This window comes from Ptychodera flava, chromosome 2 (genome assembly GCF_041260155.1).
Source record: "Ptychodera flava strain L36383 chromosome 2, AS_Pfla_20210202, whole genome shotgun sequence".
NCBI classification, from domain to species: domain Eukaryota; kingdom Metazoa; phylum Hemichordata; class Enteropneusta; family Ptychoderidae; genus Ptychodera; species Ptychodera flava.
Window position 1 is genome coordinate 24107867 of NC_091929.1, and position 15445 is coordinate 24123311.

Genomic DNA, 15445 nt, shown 5'->3' on the forward strand with positions numbered 1-15445 from the left:
GCCATTCTAGGGTTCATTTTGAAGAAAAACATGGAAGAAACTGTCTGGTACCTTCAGGAGGATCTTGCGAAAGACTTTGGGTACAAAGACGATGACGCTGTCGAGTCTCTGCAAGAAAGTATAGCTGAATTAAGAAGATCTAAGCTGATAGTGCCTCCCAAGCCAAAGGGAAGCAATGAACTCCCACAGTTACCTTTCGGAATTGAAAGGAAGTCCACGTATTTCCAAGCGTCAGGAATACGTAAACCACTCAGTGAACTTGAACGAGGACAGATTGCAAAAGTTGATAACATGCACCAGGAGAACAGCAGACTCTCACAGATTGAGAGTAATTCCGACGTATCTGTTGCTCAGTCGAATACGTCCACGTACACCGCGGTGTCGGGAACGACGACAGACGCCAGGTCATGGAGGTCACCCAATGGGGGACGGTCAGTCCAGACCAGCGTTACGAGTATGAGCACAGTAGGGACACTTGACAGTCAAAGTAATGACAACTTCAGGAGGATGAAGATAGAGTCCCCAGACGCCATTGACGAATCGCCATCCTCCTTACCCATGCAACACGCTCCCGCGGAACGACCCACGAGTTACCCTTCTGGGAGCGGCTCAAGACCAACATCACCCTTGGATGAGACAAAGCGACATTCACATTATTCGGACGGGTCTGCGTACGATAACGTTGAGGATTCATATGAACGCTCCATGGAGGACTCACTAGAGAGTCTCGGAACACATGGAGGGCGCTACAATAGACACGGTAATTATGTATCATATTCAACGGGCATCGCACCGGAAAATACCGAGCAGTCGTTTGTAAATGGCTATGAAGAGTCCATAGCGAATAGCGATGGAGCACAACATAGCGTGAACATCCAAGTGGAGGTAAGAGCACGGTCCAAGAGCCCTGGCAGTGAGGCTGCGACTCAGAAAAGCCCATCAAAACGTAAAGCACCGAAACCACCGAAGCGGGGAAAGTCCTCGAGTACCCAAGTAAAGCCCCCAAAGAGAGAAACTGCCATTCCTGCAAACCAGCTTATACAGAACGGGGAGCTAGAAGGACATACAGGTCAGAATTTTTATCAGAATCCCGATGCAAACTATCAGAACCCAGCACCTGTGAGGAATAAACCAAGATCCAGACAAGGCGTAGCCGTATGATCAGACTCTGACCCATGCTGCTCGGATTGGCAAATGTGGTGGGATATCACCACTCAATACAGTGATGTCACTCACTCGACTGTGATGTCATATGCATGAATTGTATATGTAATGCACGTGAATTGATGAAGTCCTCCACAATCCTGTAGTCAAGTGACTTTTTGTAAAACGATGAGGCATTCAGCACGTCAGTTCGAGCAGGTGCTCGTCATATGTTACCGCATTGTATAATTACCCATGAGAAAACTACAGAACTTCTGCTAGCATCAAACAAGTGCATAATGACATCACAGACTCCATCATCATTGAATGATGAAATCCCGGACTTCTACAAGATATTCTACCATGTTACCATGGCGACCAGTCTCTTGATCAAATATTCAACTCAAATTCAGATTTCCCCGAGAGGATGGGGAAAAAATGACCCGTACTCAGAACAAAAAAAAAAACTACTTTTAACCTTCCTTCTTCCATTTCCATAGTAACAGCTCATCATGTGCGTAATTTATTCTTTCTCAGGTTTACTTTGTTTCTGGTGAGAGGGTTTACTTTGTATGTATAGGATAATCACTATATAGAGAATACAACTCTTTGGATACATTTTAGATCTTTTGTAACCAAAATGTATCGAAAAATGAACCATATTATGACTCAAAATGAATTCATTTTGTATTATTTTTATCTTCCTAAAGGTGCTTAAACCTCTAGCACTGATGTGAACTTAGAAATCTTATTCACAGAGCGAGAGCATGATGACTGAAGTTTTGCAATACACTTGATTTAGGGTTCGACCAATAAGCAGTAAAGAAGAGGATCACTTCTGCTCTGATTGGCTGTATAGTTTTTTTGCATATATTAGACCTTTCTGGCCATCCAATCAGGGACCTATGATTGGAGCGAACAAATCACCTCTGAGTGGCTGTAAAATTTTGCATGTATTATTATAATTTCAGTTTATTTTATGCAATTGCCTTGTGCTTCAAATATTTAAAGACAAGCAAACAGTTATCAAGAATTTTGAAAATATTTTATACTGTCTGAAATGCACATAATTTTAGGGTGTAAAAATACCATTCCATATGTATATGTATTTTGATGCATTAGCTTATCTTTTTCTGATAATTTTTCTATTGAAATGAATTAATAAGGCAGTAGATTGGTAGGAAGGTTTTCTATTTATGTGTGCTGCGGGTGAAAATTTCAGCCTTGATAAAGGAATTTAGATAAAAACCCAGACTAGCAAAAATCTAGAATCAGGAGACAGCCAAGTAATGCAGGGTTAGTGTATCAAGGGTCAGTACAATTTCAATAAAATGTAGTCAAACTTCAGAAATTTATCTGTCTGATGAGACTTATTTTATCAAATTATACGCAGAGACTTGAATTTCTGGACAAAAAAGATTATTTAGGAGTCCCTGTATACAATATTACTGTACTTGGAAATATGTATCAAAAAATATTTCAGTTTGAGTTTCAAGAGAGAATAGGATTTCAAAACTCCTTGTGTGAGTTTTGTTGCAACTTAGGGGGCCCTTGTATGAATTTTCCAGAAACTTGGAGGAACCAGAAAATATTTTAGCAACCTAGAGGGCCTCACTTAAAAGCACTGCAATCTTGGGCTCTGAGAGATAGTGCAAGAGTAATGGAATAAATTACTCTGTTTTGGAAACTGTTAGGTTCATGTATTTGATGTGAAAAGTTTAAATACAAAGAATGTTTCCACGATATTCTGCCTGTTAAAACTGTCGTGTTCAAGGATCCACACATAGTTTTGTGAATTTACGCAATTATAAACACTTATGTTATTATGAAATCTCATTCAATGCGAAATCAGACAGAAACTTTTATAAACTTTCAAGTAATTTAGTTCTTTTCTAATCTTTTCTACTCACTGTCCTGTACTCCACCTGTGCCAGTCCAAAAATTTCTCTGTTTCTTCAACAGCTTTGAAGTTGCGCTTTCTTGCAAAATTTAAATCTTTTTTTCAGCTCACTGTGTGTTTCACAAACTGCAAAAGCTTATGTTTGTGTTAATGTTCTCACTATACTTGGCAGTAATAACAGTGAAACTATTTAGCACTTTTTACTGTTAAAAAATTACATTTCTTCTCAATTTTGCAAATGTCTTTCAAAATCCATGGACAGATTCCTGTTTGTTGTAGTATCCAAGAGCGAAAAGCACAGATATTATCTTTCTGTTGATTGAAAGAAGATTTGTGGAGACAGCAGGCCTGTTTACACACTATTCTAATGTGTCGCCATGACATGTGATGATGTCATCATTATTTGTGCACTAAAAGTGATGACACTATAGCAGTTCCAATAAGTTGTATATTTCTTTTCTCATATAAGAACTTTTGTTAGCATTGTTGCTTTTGCATATCTTTGTGTCACAACACTTGAGACAAGCTGTGCTGATAAAAAAATTGGACGTAAAAATAACCTGATACTATTCGTTGTCTGCGTGTAATATAATGCAAAACAAAATTACTATTTAATGCTTTCACTACTGTATGCATCTTATTAATTTATGCAAAAAATCATACATTTTCATTGAAATGAAATTTGTTCTTCTTTATGAACTTGGCAAAGATGTACCTTGTTTTGATCAAAGCAAGATTGAATGCAAAAAGTGAAATCTTGGAAAAATCATCAACAGAAATGAAGATGAAAGATTGAATGAATTTTGTATGTATAGATCTGGAGATATGATCCACATAGGAAGGCGGTTGGGTTGGGTATCTTCATATGTACCGTCTAGCGGGTTTGATGTGAGCAATAATATTATTATATCAGGTTCAATAATATTCTCAGAGATGTGAATGGATGGATAGATGTACTGTGGATTTTAATATCTACCCAGGTTGAAATTGATGTTAATCTTTGCATTGCTTTCATCATTTGTGAAAAATTGGTGGTCTTAGCAGAGTCGCTTGCTGTCTTAATATTTACACCTGCAAATTTGCATTTCAGTATATTTACCGTGACTTTTGCACATTTGTGAATTTCAGCATTTTCCTGGTTAGGCACACTCTGAGCTCCTGTTATAACCTGGAGTTGAAATTTGACTAAGTGATATTGTTATAGAACTGTCTTGTATGAGTCGTTGAAAGAGTGAAATCTTTTCAACCGATGCATATGGCAATCATATATTATATCCTGCAGTGTTGCGAACAAAAGCTTAAAAAACTTTCTGAGGGTTCATCATAATTTATTCAGTTGATGAGAGCCAGCGTTTCATTGGTCAATTGTGCTGCTTTGTTTGCTTTGTGTTTGATTTCTCCAGTGTACTTTCTTCCCTGGTATGTCTTTCCAGATCAACTTGCAATAAATCTAGTGAATCAATTTGCATTTCAATAAACAAAATAATTTACTCATATGCACACAAAACTCATGCCCACATACTTTGAGGAATCCATTTTCAAATGAGATTTTGTTTCTCTCTCTTTTTTTTGGTTTAATTTTGTTTAATGTGAACAATACATATGTTCTGAAACGCAATTGGGTAAACTGTAACAGTTCACTGTGTTGCAAAACAAAATTGTATTTTCTGTTTTGCATTTCATGGATAAAGAAATAATTTCTAGTCTCTTCTCGTAGATGAATACGTCTACCTCTACCTCCAAGTTCTTATAGTATTCCAATTTTTCTACAGTCTTGTTCAGTTCTACAAAATGTAGTGATGAGAAGCGCGATGAGCAAGTCAATGTCAAGTTCTTACAAAAAATAATCAAATGCTCCATTGATAGAGCTAAGAGTTTCATACCATCACGGATGATGCATGTTGATTGGAGCTGAAAATTTGCATAAACTTTGCCACAGTCTGGCACCTGATTTAAAGTAGTGGATCATAATCTTTGCATATCAAAAAACAGTACTTTATCCGTTTCAGCCATATCGGGATAAATCTACCAGTTATTCATTGATTTTTGTCCGCCAGTTTTCAAACAAAAAACTTTCTTTGATGTTAGTTTGCCATACCTTCTATGGATTCACTCTGTTCTGGTCTAATCCCCAGGCCTTGCATCACTAAAAACTAGCTGTTTTTCTCAACGCTATGTTGAACAACTAACATCCACAGCCTGGCTTTCCATCATCAAACTGATACGTATTTGCAAGTTTAGTTCCGGAATATGATACATTCCATTTGTAAAATGTCAACAACTACAGATGCTTGTTTTGCTATTCAGTTTTCTGTAAACCTCGCAAAGCCCATACTTGGTTTTCATTAATGACGATACTGTATACAGCAAAAAACATCTTTAGACTGAAAGAGAGAAGCCATCTTAAATTCAACACAAGGAGCTTTATATAATTACCTAAGCTATGGAGCGGAGATCCTATGTCCACTTTAATTTTTTTTTTTCATAGTACTATTAAATGTGACAGAGGAAATTCACTGCTAATAAAAATGTAAAAATTACACTGCCATTTCTGCTGGTCGATCATTGGAAAAATAATGTCTTTGCAGTCAATAATTCCCCCTTTAAACAAAAACTGCATATACATTACAATTTTGGGTTGGTGGGTTGTAGTGTAGAACTATTTGTTATTAATGGTGTATAAAGAAATATATACTGTTTGTGTGGTTTTCATATTGTCTGTGAAAAACTCACACCAGCAACAAATTATACTGAAAGGTGAATATTTTATCAAGTCCAAAATCTGACTCAAATACTGATCTTTCTGTGTGCAAGTCTTTCTCTGAGACACACTATTTACATGAAATTTAATCTATTGCACAATTATAAACAGAATACAGTAAGTGTAGGGTCCTCTGATTTCCCTGTTGCAATGTCTTGTAGAAGGAGCAAAAATTTTGGCATTTCATGACCTTGGAATGACCTTGACATGACCGGGAAACATGCCATACACAGAGTTCAAAGTCCACTGTAATTACATACATTTATAAATGGGTCGAACAGTGGAGATTGGTGTGAATTCAAATAAGGTAAAGAATATTTGTCCTTCCCCAAGCCAACCAATTTCCCTGAACATAGGCTAAGCATACTGTTAAACATGAAAGGTTTATACCATAGCATGGTAGCATTGGATGTCATGTCAACACTGTTTTAAAGTTGCTGTTGAAAACTGATGTGAGAAATTGTCAACAATTTGTTACAAATGTATACAGGTGTATTTTGTGTTTTTGATGATCTTATGAAGTATTGAAGTAGTACAAAACCGTCCTTTGAAAAAATTGTGGATCGGTGAAAATCAATACCTGCCTGAAAAATTGCACTTTTCATGGTTTCCCTATATCACTGCACATCATGTATTGCTGAAACAAGACACTGTTAATTCCAGCTGGTATTGTTTTTTGGTATAGTGCAAGATCCAAGGTTCATGATCTCCAGATTTGCATATGTAAACAATGCACACAATACATTTGCATAAATGAATACTAATATGTCCATAAATCCTCTCACCCATTGACTACCAGAATGCACACCTCTCAATCTTAAAACTATGGTTCAACTGTATTGTTTTCAATGACAAAAGCTGGACCAGTACACTAAAACGCAGGGGTGTCAGGGTTCAAGAAATCTGTTTGCACACATTGTAGAACTCACCTGAACCAAAACCTTGATAAAGAAAAACACATGAACTTAATTTACAGTAATGTAGATGCTATAGACACTCTTACGCCAGTAGTTATTTTTTTGTTGGGGGGTTTAGTTTGTCATGAAAGTTCATTTTCCAATACTACAAACAAAAATGCTTGATATAGAATACTTGCTCTTATTGTATTTCAATTATTTGCCAATGTATTATTTTTTGTATTTACATATGTGAATACTGCCTTAGCCATAAAATGATTGTTAATATTCCATACTGTATTCTTGATTGAGAGGAAATTGCCGTGAGTAAACTAATCAGCAACGTCAACAATGCTGTTGTTTAGTGCATTTGTTTTCTGTTTTGTGTTTGTACCAAGAGGAACAACATCCACAAAGTTTTCTGTTTGTGTCTTTTGTCAATTTTGTTTTAGTCCTATCACCCCTGTTTGTGCTTTATAGCGGTCCAAATTTACCATAGAAAACAAGAAGGTTGGACTAAGGTTTGGGGCTAAAAGGGTTGTCACGTTTGCAAAAATGGTCGGTATTAAGGGTGACTAATCCGAAAGCCACCGTAATTGTATCTTTTGACATTTGGTTGGGTTTTTTTGGGGGGGGGGGATGTTTGCATCATGTATCAGCAAGTTTCATCATCTTCTTCCTACAGCATTTAGAAATACCAAGTATTTCAATTGCCAATACGCAGTGTCACTGTGTCACTTGCATTGTTATTGTTGACTATTGAATTCAAGTCCGGACCTGAATTTGATAATCAACACCAACAATGCAGCAGGACACACATATACAGTCAATGTTGACATGCTGAGTACTAGGTATTTCAACATGCAGTAGAAAGTAGACATAGACACTGTTGTTGACGTGTCATCATAACCTTGAAAAACTGTCCTAAGTAAAATTACTGGGCCTTTAAATTATAATGCAATACAGTCTATATTACCATTCTTATGAGGCAATTAATATAGAGATTTACAACGATGCAAAAATTTTGGAAATTTTTGTGCTTTGGATGATGTTATTTTTCATTTCACTTCTTGTGTTGTGCATTTAATTTTGTTTTGGTTGTTTTGGATTTATTTTGGTTTGGGGGTTTATTTTCTTTTGCTTCTATAACAAAGCTTCAAACTCAACAATTCATCTGACTGTTACTCAAGTAAGTTAATGCATGGGTGTTTGTACCCATCAAGCCCAAAAGTAAGAAAATGATCATCTTTAAAAACCACCAGATTTGATTGATTTTTGGCCTAATTATTGGAATTATTAAATTCTTTCAAAAAATGTCTGCCTAAATCTTGACGAGTTGAGTCACGTGACCAAATCTGATATTTTCCCGCCAAAATTTACGTCTTTATTAATTTTAATATTCCAACCGTAAACCGTTAAATTTTCTTGATTTTCTTTGCATTTTTGGAAACAACATCTATCATATTCTTTCAAAAATACATGGCACTCATGAAACTCTATCTATACTTCTTTCTGATATTCAAAATATTCATGTAAAACGTCAAAAATATTATATGTTGTTGTTTTTTGTGAAGAAATAATAATCAAAATTCAATAATTTTGCATCTGCCACTAGTTCTAACACAAGTTCCCATCCCAGTTTACATTAATTGGTCATAATATTTTAATATTTTGATGTTTAGCGGTTGGAATATTCAGTTATTTGCAATATACAATTTTGGCGGGAAAATAACAGATTATGGTCACGTGACCCGACTTAGGTAATATATTATGATAAATTTCAACTTAATCAAATGCGAAACATATTTTTGGCAATTTTCACAATTTTCTGACCAGGTCTGAATTAAAAGTATGTTCAAACTGATTTTACATGTACGTAAGCCTATACCCATGCATTAACATACCTGAGTACCCATACCAGTTTGCAAGCAACTTGAGATTCTTCAAAGTTCATTATCAACTTCTTGTATAGATAAGGTGTCTTTTCATATTTTTAACTGTACATATATACAGCATAGTGTTTCTTGGTTCAATTATTTGAACCATTTCTGGTCAAACAAAAAAAATGTTCTCTTTGCACAAGTGGTCGCCTTTATCAGCTAGTTATGACCTTTGAAGGAGAACAATTTCCTGTTTTGATCAAAGATCATACATAGCGCCCTCTAGAGAGGCTGGCACAAGTAGATAATATATCTCCCATACCAAGCAATGGGCGTGCTTGAGGAAATCCTTTCGTCAGAGTGCCACACCAGCTTGGAGTGTGGACATTTCTGGTTCACAACGATGGGAGAGAAATCAAAATGTATGTTCAGAGATAAATATATGAAAACAAGTCTGTTATAAGTAACTTTGGGTGTTTTTATCAACCAGTAATACGATTTGGATCCCATGATTTTCAAGTGAAACTGTTCATTGAAAAGGACTTGTCATTTTTCACTTTACCTGTAAACAGTAAGAAGTCTTTGTAGAAAAAACAATTACATGCTTTGTAACCCACTCTCTATTGTTCATAAAAATCCCACAACGAACAAATAAAGAAACTTTTATAATCATCAAAATAGTTTGTCTTGAGTCAAATGATCAGTTCACTGTTAACGTTATACTGTCACCTGTTCCTATTTTGCCACAGTTACCATGGAAAGAGAAAATCTAATCAGATTTTATGCGGGAGGCCGCTTTTTAAAAACAGCGCCCTCACATGGGCATTTTGAATACAAGGAACCCCCCTTTCACCATATATGGGCATATATAGATTACAGGTGACTGTATACCTCTAACGCTCAACTATCTGAAGCAAGCCAATGGGAAAAGCTGCTTTCTCTTCTGGCTACTCAGTTGATAAATTAAGTGAGAAAGGTGATAAAATTAACAGGATTGCTATTAAGATAAAATACATCAAGAGCTGCAGTCTAACACTGAACTTCTACACTTTACCTTTGTCATACAGTTACTCTGATGGTCATTACAATGTCTTCATTGTCTTTTGCATGTCCTGTTCTTTAAGAAAGCAAGGACTAACCTTTTATCAATACTATAGGTGAAGAAAAATAAGGAGCAAATCCGTGCATCTTTTTGAATTAAAATGAAAAGTGTGTTTACCAGGAGACATGACAAATTAACTTCACAAGGAAACAAAAACCCATTATATAAATATTTTGCACACATGGTACAGCCATGTTGGGAAAGTTTACAATTTGTTCATTAAAGACATTTCTCTGAAAATTTTGTCCATGTAATATTTATTATTAAGACCAGCACAACTGTTACACAATTGTTTCTGAACAACTCCACTGTATAATCCTGTGAGAAGAGTTATTCTATGTCCATGAATTGTTTAAGTGCCTTTGGAGTGAAAGGGCAGATTTCTTGACGTGACATGCTCATTAGTCAATTTGTTTACTTGTCTAATTTACGCTCTACAAATCTGTGTTTTCCGTCAGAAGTTTTAATTTCGTGAAACAATTTTAATTGCTTCTGGAATGTGTCGCTTCCAGGGGGATGGCATGTACCATCAGGTGTCACGTGAGGGCGCTCTGACCACAGCCCTGATAGTGAGCTACTGCTATGTATGTACATATATGTATGGGTGATTCCACTGTATATCACACACTGGATTGCTTATGAGATGGCTATTATCCTGTCAACTACCAGTTGATCAATTACTTGGCACATTGTGATAGATTCAAAACATCTACAAGTTTAAAATTCAACAAATTTGCATCCTCTTTTGAATAATGGGAATAAATGTTGATAAACTTTCACAGACATATGACATTATGGAAATTACTTGTGCGTGTTAACAGGGCAGGTTACAATATGTAAAGTCTCTCATTTCAGGAATAAAACAAGCCTAACAATGGGTCATATACAAATCAAGATGACTCACATGTTTTTATTCCCCACACTCTCAGAAGACTGATAAACAATGGCTTCATGCAATCAGCGGGAGGAGAATTTGTCCAAGATTTCAGAGAAACTTTGCAGATATTTTCAAAAATTTTGGCATTTGCCAGTGGCAAGCATGTGTGGTGCCACCGCAGGTGCAGATCTCTGTGGTATTAGCAAATATTCAACTTAAAATGATGGTAATTAGAAGATGAATGTAATGACAGTAATGAGACGTGCATGGACAGTCAGAACTGAATTGAACATACCATAGACTGCAAGATTCAGCCCTATGTGGGTATTCTATCTGCTCTAATCCTAGCTGTGATATCGCAGCGGTACTTGTGGCGTATATCGAACGCGATCAGGTCATTTGGGTCATCGTCACAGTCCCGCTGCGAGCCAACGCATAGGCTTCGTTGGCAATTTACTACGAGACCGACCGGTATCGTAGATTTAGCTCGCAAAACAATAAAATAGATAAAGCATGCAATAAATAAAACCAGATATGAACTGAAAATGCTCACGTGTTTCATTATATATTGCATTTATGTGCAAGTTTGAACCTTTGCTACATGCTTTGCTACATTTAAAGTGTTATGATCAACACAATGAATTTCACCACAGATCAATTCTAAAGGTCATTAAGTATTCAAATATGTAATTAGCTGAAATAAAAATAATTAATTTCTTTGAGTACTGTCATTGTATCACAATATAGCATGTGTAATTAATTACCTTTGGTCAAGTCCTTCAAGCTCTATATGCCAAACCGTGAAAGCTTGTTAGCTATTTATGCAAATTATGAATTAGCTGACATGAAAATGCAAAATGACTTTCAATACTGTTATAACCTGGTATAATGATCAATGTACACAGCATGTTTCGCCAAATTTATCAAGTAAATGCCAGTATATATCCCTAATTTGGAAGGTTCATTAAATATGCATATTGGGAATTGGCTGAAAAAAATGTCAAATGACTTTCAATAATCTTGTATCATAGTATCTTTAATGTACATAGCAAGTTTTGCCAACTTTGGTCAAGTCAAAACAGATAAATATCGCTAATAAATGCGGGATATCGGACCGCAGGCGGGCGAAGATTGCATTATAAGCGCGCCAACCCAAACTCACTGCATGGACATCACATTTACGAAATCGAAGTCCAAAGTCAACTACGTCATTGTTAGAATAAGAGAGGTTTTCCATCACACGGGAGCATACCACCACAAATTTTGCACAGATGGCGTTGCACTGGCATCGAAATTTGTGCATGGGAGCATGGGAACGCGGGCAGTTTCCCTCGCTATGGGTAGGAAATGCATTGAGCAAGACACACTTCCGGGTTCGCAAGATCCCATTTACGGGGCGCTCAAATATAACTATTTGCTGTGATACATAGCAGAGGCGTATATGTTTGTGATGCTGAGAATAACATCAGTAAATAAATGACGGGTTTTAAAAGTTGACGTTTTTTGCGATGAAACAGACTTCTGAAGGTAGCTCGCTTGGGGAACACGTCATCCCGGCCGCTGTCCGCTTTGACCCCAGTAATTCACACTGGTTTTGGTCGGCCCCAGGTACCCAAGTCACTTCGACCCCGTCACACTTTTGCCTACATGTCCACGGAGACGATTCAACATGTTCCACAACAAAGCCAAGACAAAATTTTTTTTTACTGTTTTTTCCATACAGTGCAGTATTTGTCAGTGACAAATTAATCTTTGCAATACATTTTTTTTGCGATGAGCTGGAAATTTGATTAATATCGAGTTAATGTACATAAATATTCCGTTATTTACTGGGACACGTTTATTTTCTCGATCCGCTATCTGCGGACTACGTGCTGAAGTACATTGACTGTTCATGTCAACGATCGTTTCTCCCTCTGCAGAGTTTCTGTATCCCGTTCAACAACGCTGTACCTCGATCACACGATAGTGACGCTATGTAGCTGTGCAGTATTGAAACTTATCATAAAATGGCCACCTCGTCTAACAGTAACACGTATTGTCGGGATTATCGTACGGAAAAAGACTGCAAAAGTAAGACTTATGAATCTTCATCAGAATTGAACACATCATGATTGTACACGAGTATCAACCGTGAATGCACGTTGAGCTCGGCAGTTACACAAGCATGGTACGCTACATGCATAGCCCTACGAGTATGGCGACAGTGTCCGGCTTTGGCTACGCCGCCTACCGGAGGTGGGAGGCGGCGTAGCCAAAGCCGGACACTCTCGTCATACTCGTAGGGCTAGCTACATGCACTGCCGCGATGCCGATCGTATGCATTCCAAGGCCTATCCCGGAATTTGTTTCACAAACAACCTCAAAGGAGAGCAAACATACTTCTATGGACAATGACGAACACATTTCTTGGCGAAGCAAAATCAAAACAGTGCAGAAGTACATGAAGTAGGTCATGGCCTTGGACTCTGTGCACGAACCTGATTGGACACTTCAATACCTTTGACCCAAAGTTATTATTCATCAGCACTTCCATGCCATGAGGCTAGGTAGAGAACGTATGTACTCATTTCTGGCGATCGAGCAGCGAGGGAAACAATCAATTACCAAGGATAAAGCTAATTTGCTAAACGATATTTTATCTTGAATAGTGAGTTGAATGAGTAATAAAATATCATATTTTTAATGTTCAATACGAGGTTGAAACACGGAGGGACCGTGGTTGAAACCAGAGCTATCCAGCTGTAGCCAACCTGGACAAGCACATTTCACAGCGCCCTCAAACAGTCGATTGTTTTCACTTGTCATACGCGGCGTAACAGAAAAATTAAAACTTTCATAACTTCATTAATATCCAAGCCACGCCCACCAAAACCTTTTCAGTTCTAGCCATTTGAATTCTGAAGATGTCTACCAAATTTGACTGAAATACGTTCAGCTGTTTTTGAGAAAATGGACCAACAGACAGACAGACAGACACACAGACAGACAGACATCGCTGCGACATATGCTCACGTGTTCACACGTGAGCAAATTATACCTACTGTATCACTATCTAAGACTCATCTTCTACTCTTGCAAACGAGCCCGACCGTGACATGTATTTTCGACCGTTTTTCGGTGAGTCATCGATGGTTCCTGCTTGAATTTGAACTTTGATCTCCAACGTATTCAGTGCATTGTACGCGCGATCGAGCAAACATCGTAGAAACCGTCAACGGCTCAGGGGAAAATGGTCGAAAATACGTGTTCTCATCTTCAAGGAAGTTAGCAGGCGTACAGAATGAGTCTCAGATAGTCAATGCTAAAGATGATACAAGTTTATTTATTCAAAGGCTAATATAGTTCATTATTTTGCAAGCTAAATCTACGATACCGGTCGGCTCTCGTGGAAAACTGCCAACGAAGCCTATGCGTTGGCTCGCAGCGGGACTGTGGCGATGACCTCAATGACCCGAGCGTGTTCGATATACGCCGCAAGTACCGCTGCGATATCACAGCTACTCTAATCCTAACATGTTAGGATTATCGTTGTCGGAGCAGCTTTACAAGAATGACTCTTTCAGTCTAGCTTAATCCTTGTTGAGTCTAGAATGACTTCAAAAATTGGTTTTAATTTTGACCCTACTGCTGCAGGAGTTGCAGTTGGAGTTTGTATCGTAAGATTAGGATACCCTTACTTTTAGTCTAGCATCTCTTGCCTTATTTTGGAGGCTTTTAGTAATCGGCACAATCTGTGCAATATTGTGTATTGCACCACAGATTGCGCCAATTACTAAAAGCCAATTTTGGACTCTCTGCTAACCAAGATTTTAGAATCATGCATTTAGTTAGCCAGAGAAATTCTAGACTTCATAATTTGGTTCCATGATCTAGTCATGATTCATATATTTGAAGGCAAATGTGATGTTAGTTGTTTGACATTAAAGTCTCAAAGTACAACACTGCCTGTGAAATTTCTTGCAATTTCTATGAGCGTATTGCCAACATCAGCTCTTGGTCCACCTCGACTAAACTCGGTAGAGAGTTCTCTGAAAGTGATAGCGATACGTCTTGATGTTATGGCTTCCCTATGGATAGCGTGCAACCACTCGAATCGAGCTGGTCCGTACAGAACAAGAAAAGATCTCCGGGGAAGAGGAATATCCACACAGAAATCCAGACCTGGTTTCGTCATGGTGAGGTAAGTATCAGACAACAGGTTCAGTGTTACAAGTCTTTCACCCCACAACCAAAAATCATCGAAATGCGCATCAATGGACGATCCCCTCTCGGGATCATAGTCTAGATTACACTGTTCAACAACTTCGAAGTCTTCAACACAATCGTGTTGAACCATTCGATTCAGAATGAGTTCACTGAAAGCTGGCAATCCACAGAATGTTGAATGATTTACTTTCTGTTTCTTGAAGTTCACTTTGGGTCCGTAATCCTGTTTCCTACGACCAGACTGAGAATCTTTCCACTGGCTTTTGTCCATCTCTTTGACTATGTCCGCTTCCTCTGCTTCGGAGACAAACTTTTCAAGGATGCAAACACCGGGAAAGTCGATGCAATCTGTGTCATTTGAGGTCACATGTGTGTCGTGCATCTGATCGGTCCACGCTTTATTGCACAACCTACAGAAGTATTTCACCGATGACGGTTTCTCATAGCGAGACACAACATTTCCGCGATTACGTTTGTGTCGACAGATTTTCACAAACCAGACACGTACGGACACCCTTACATCCACAAGTTCGCTGAACAGTCTCCATGTCGAAAGAAGTACATGAATTTGGACGATCTTGTAAAGTTGATGTCAACGATACGGCAGTGTCCTGCTGCAGCTCAGCGCAGTGATCCCGGAAGTTGTGAGACTAGTCAGCCTGATCAAAATGATAGAT

General features: G+C 37.8%; 2 protein-coding genes across 2 annotated transcripts in view; one reads left to right on the top strand and one right to left on the bottom strand.

The window, feature by feature from the left end:
* LOC139117425 (USP6 N-terminal-like protein) overlaps positions 1-9258 on the top strand; it is a 60797-nt gene extending 51539 nt beyond the window's left edge. Inside the window, exon 13 of the mRNA XM_070680537.1 lies at positions 11-9258. Within this exon, the coding sequence (XP_070536638.1) occupies positions 11-1161 (1151 nt within the window). The 3' untranslated portion in view covers positions 1162-9258. The remainder of the gene's footprint in view (positions 1-10) is intronic.
* Positions 9259-14373: 5115 nt separating this feature from the next.
* On the bottom strand, positions 14374-15422 carry LOC139117440 (alpha-ketoglutarate-dependent dioxygenase alkB homolog 4-like). Its single transcript, XM_070680561.1, is given in 2 exon segments — positions 14374-15249; positions 15251-15422. Coding segments are annotated over 2 exon segments (825 nt in total). The 5' UTR covers positions 15317-15422; the 3' UTR covers positions 14374-14490.
* Between the last annotated feature and the right edge of the window lie 23 nt (positions 15423-15445).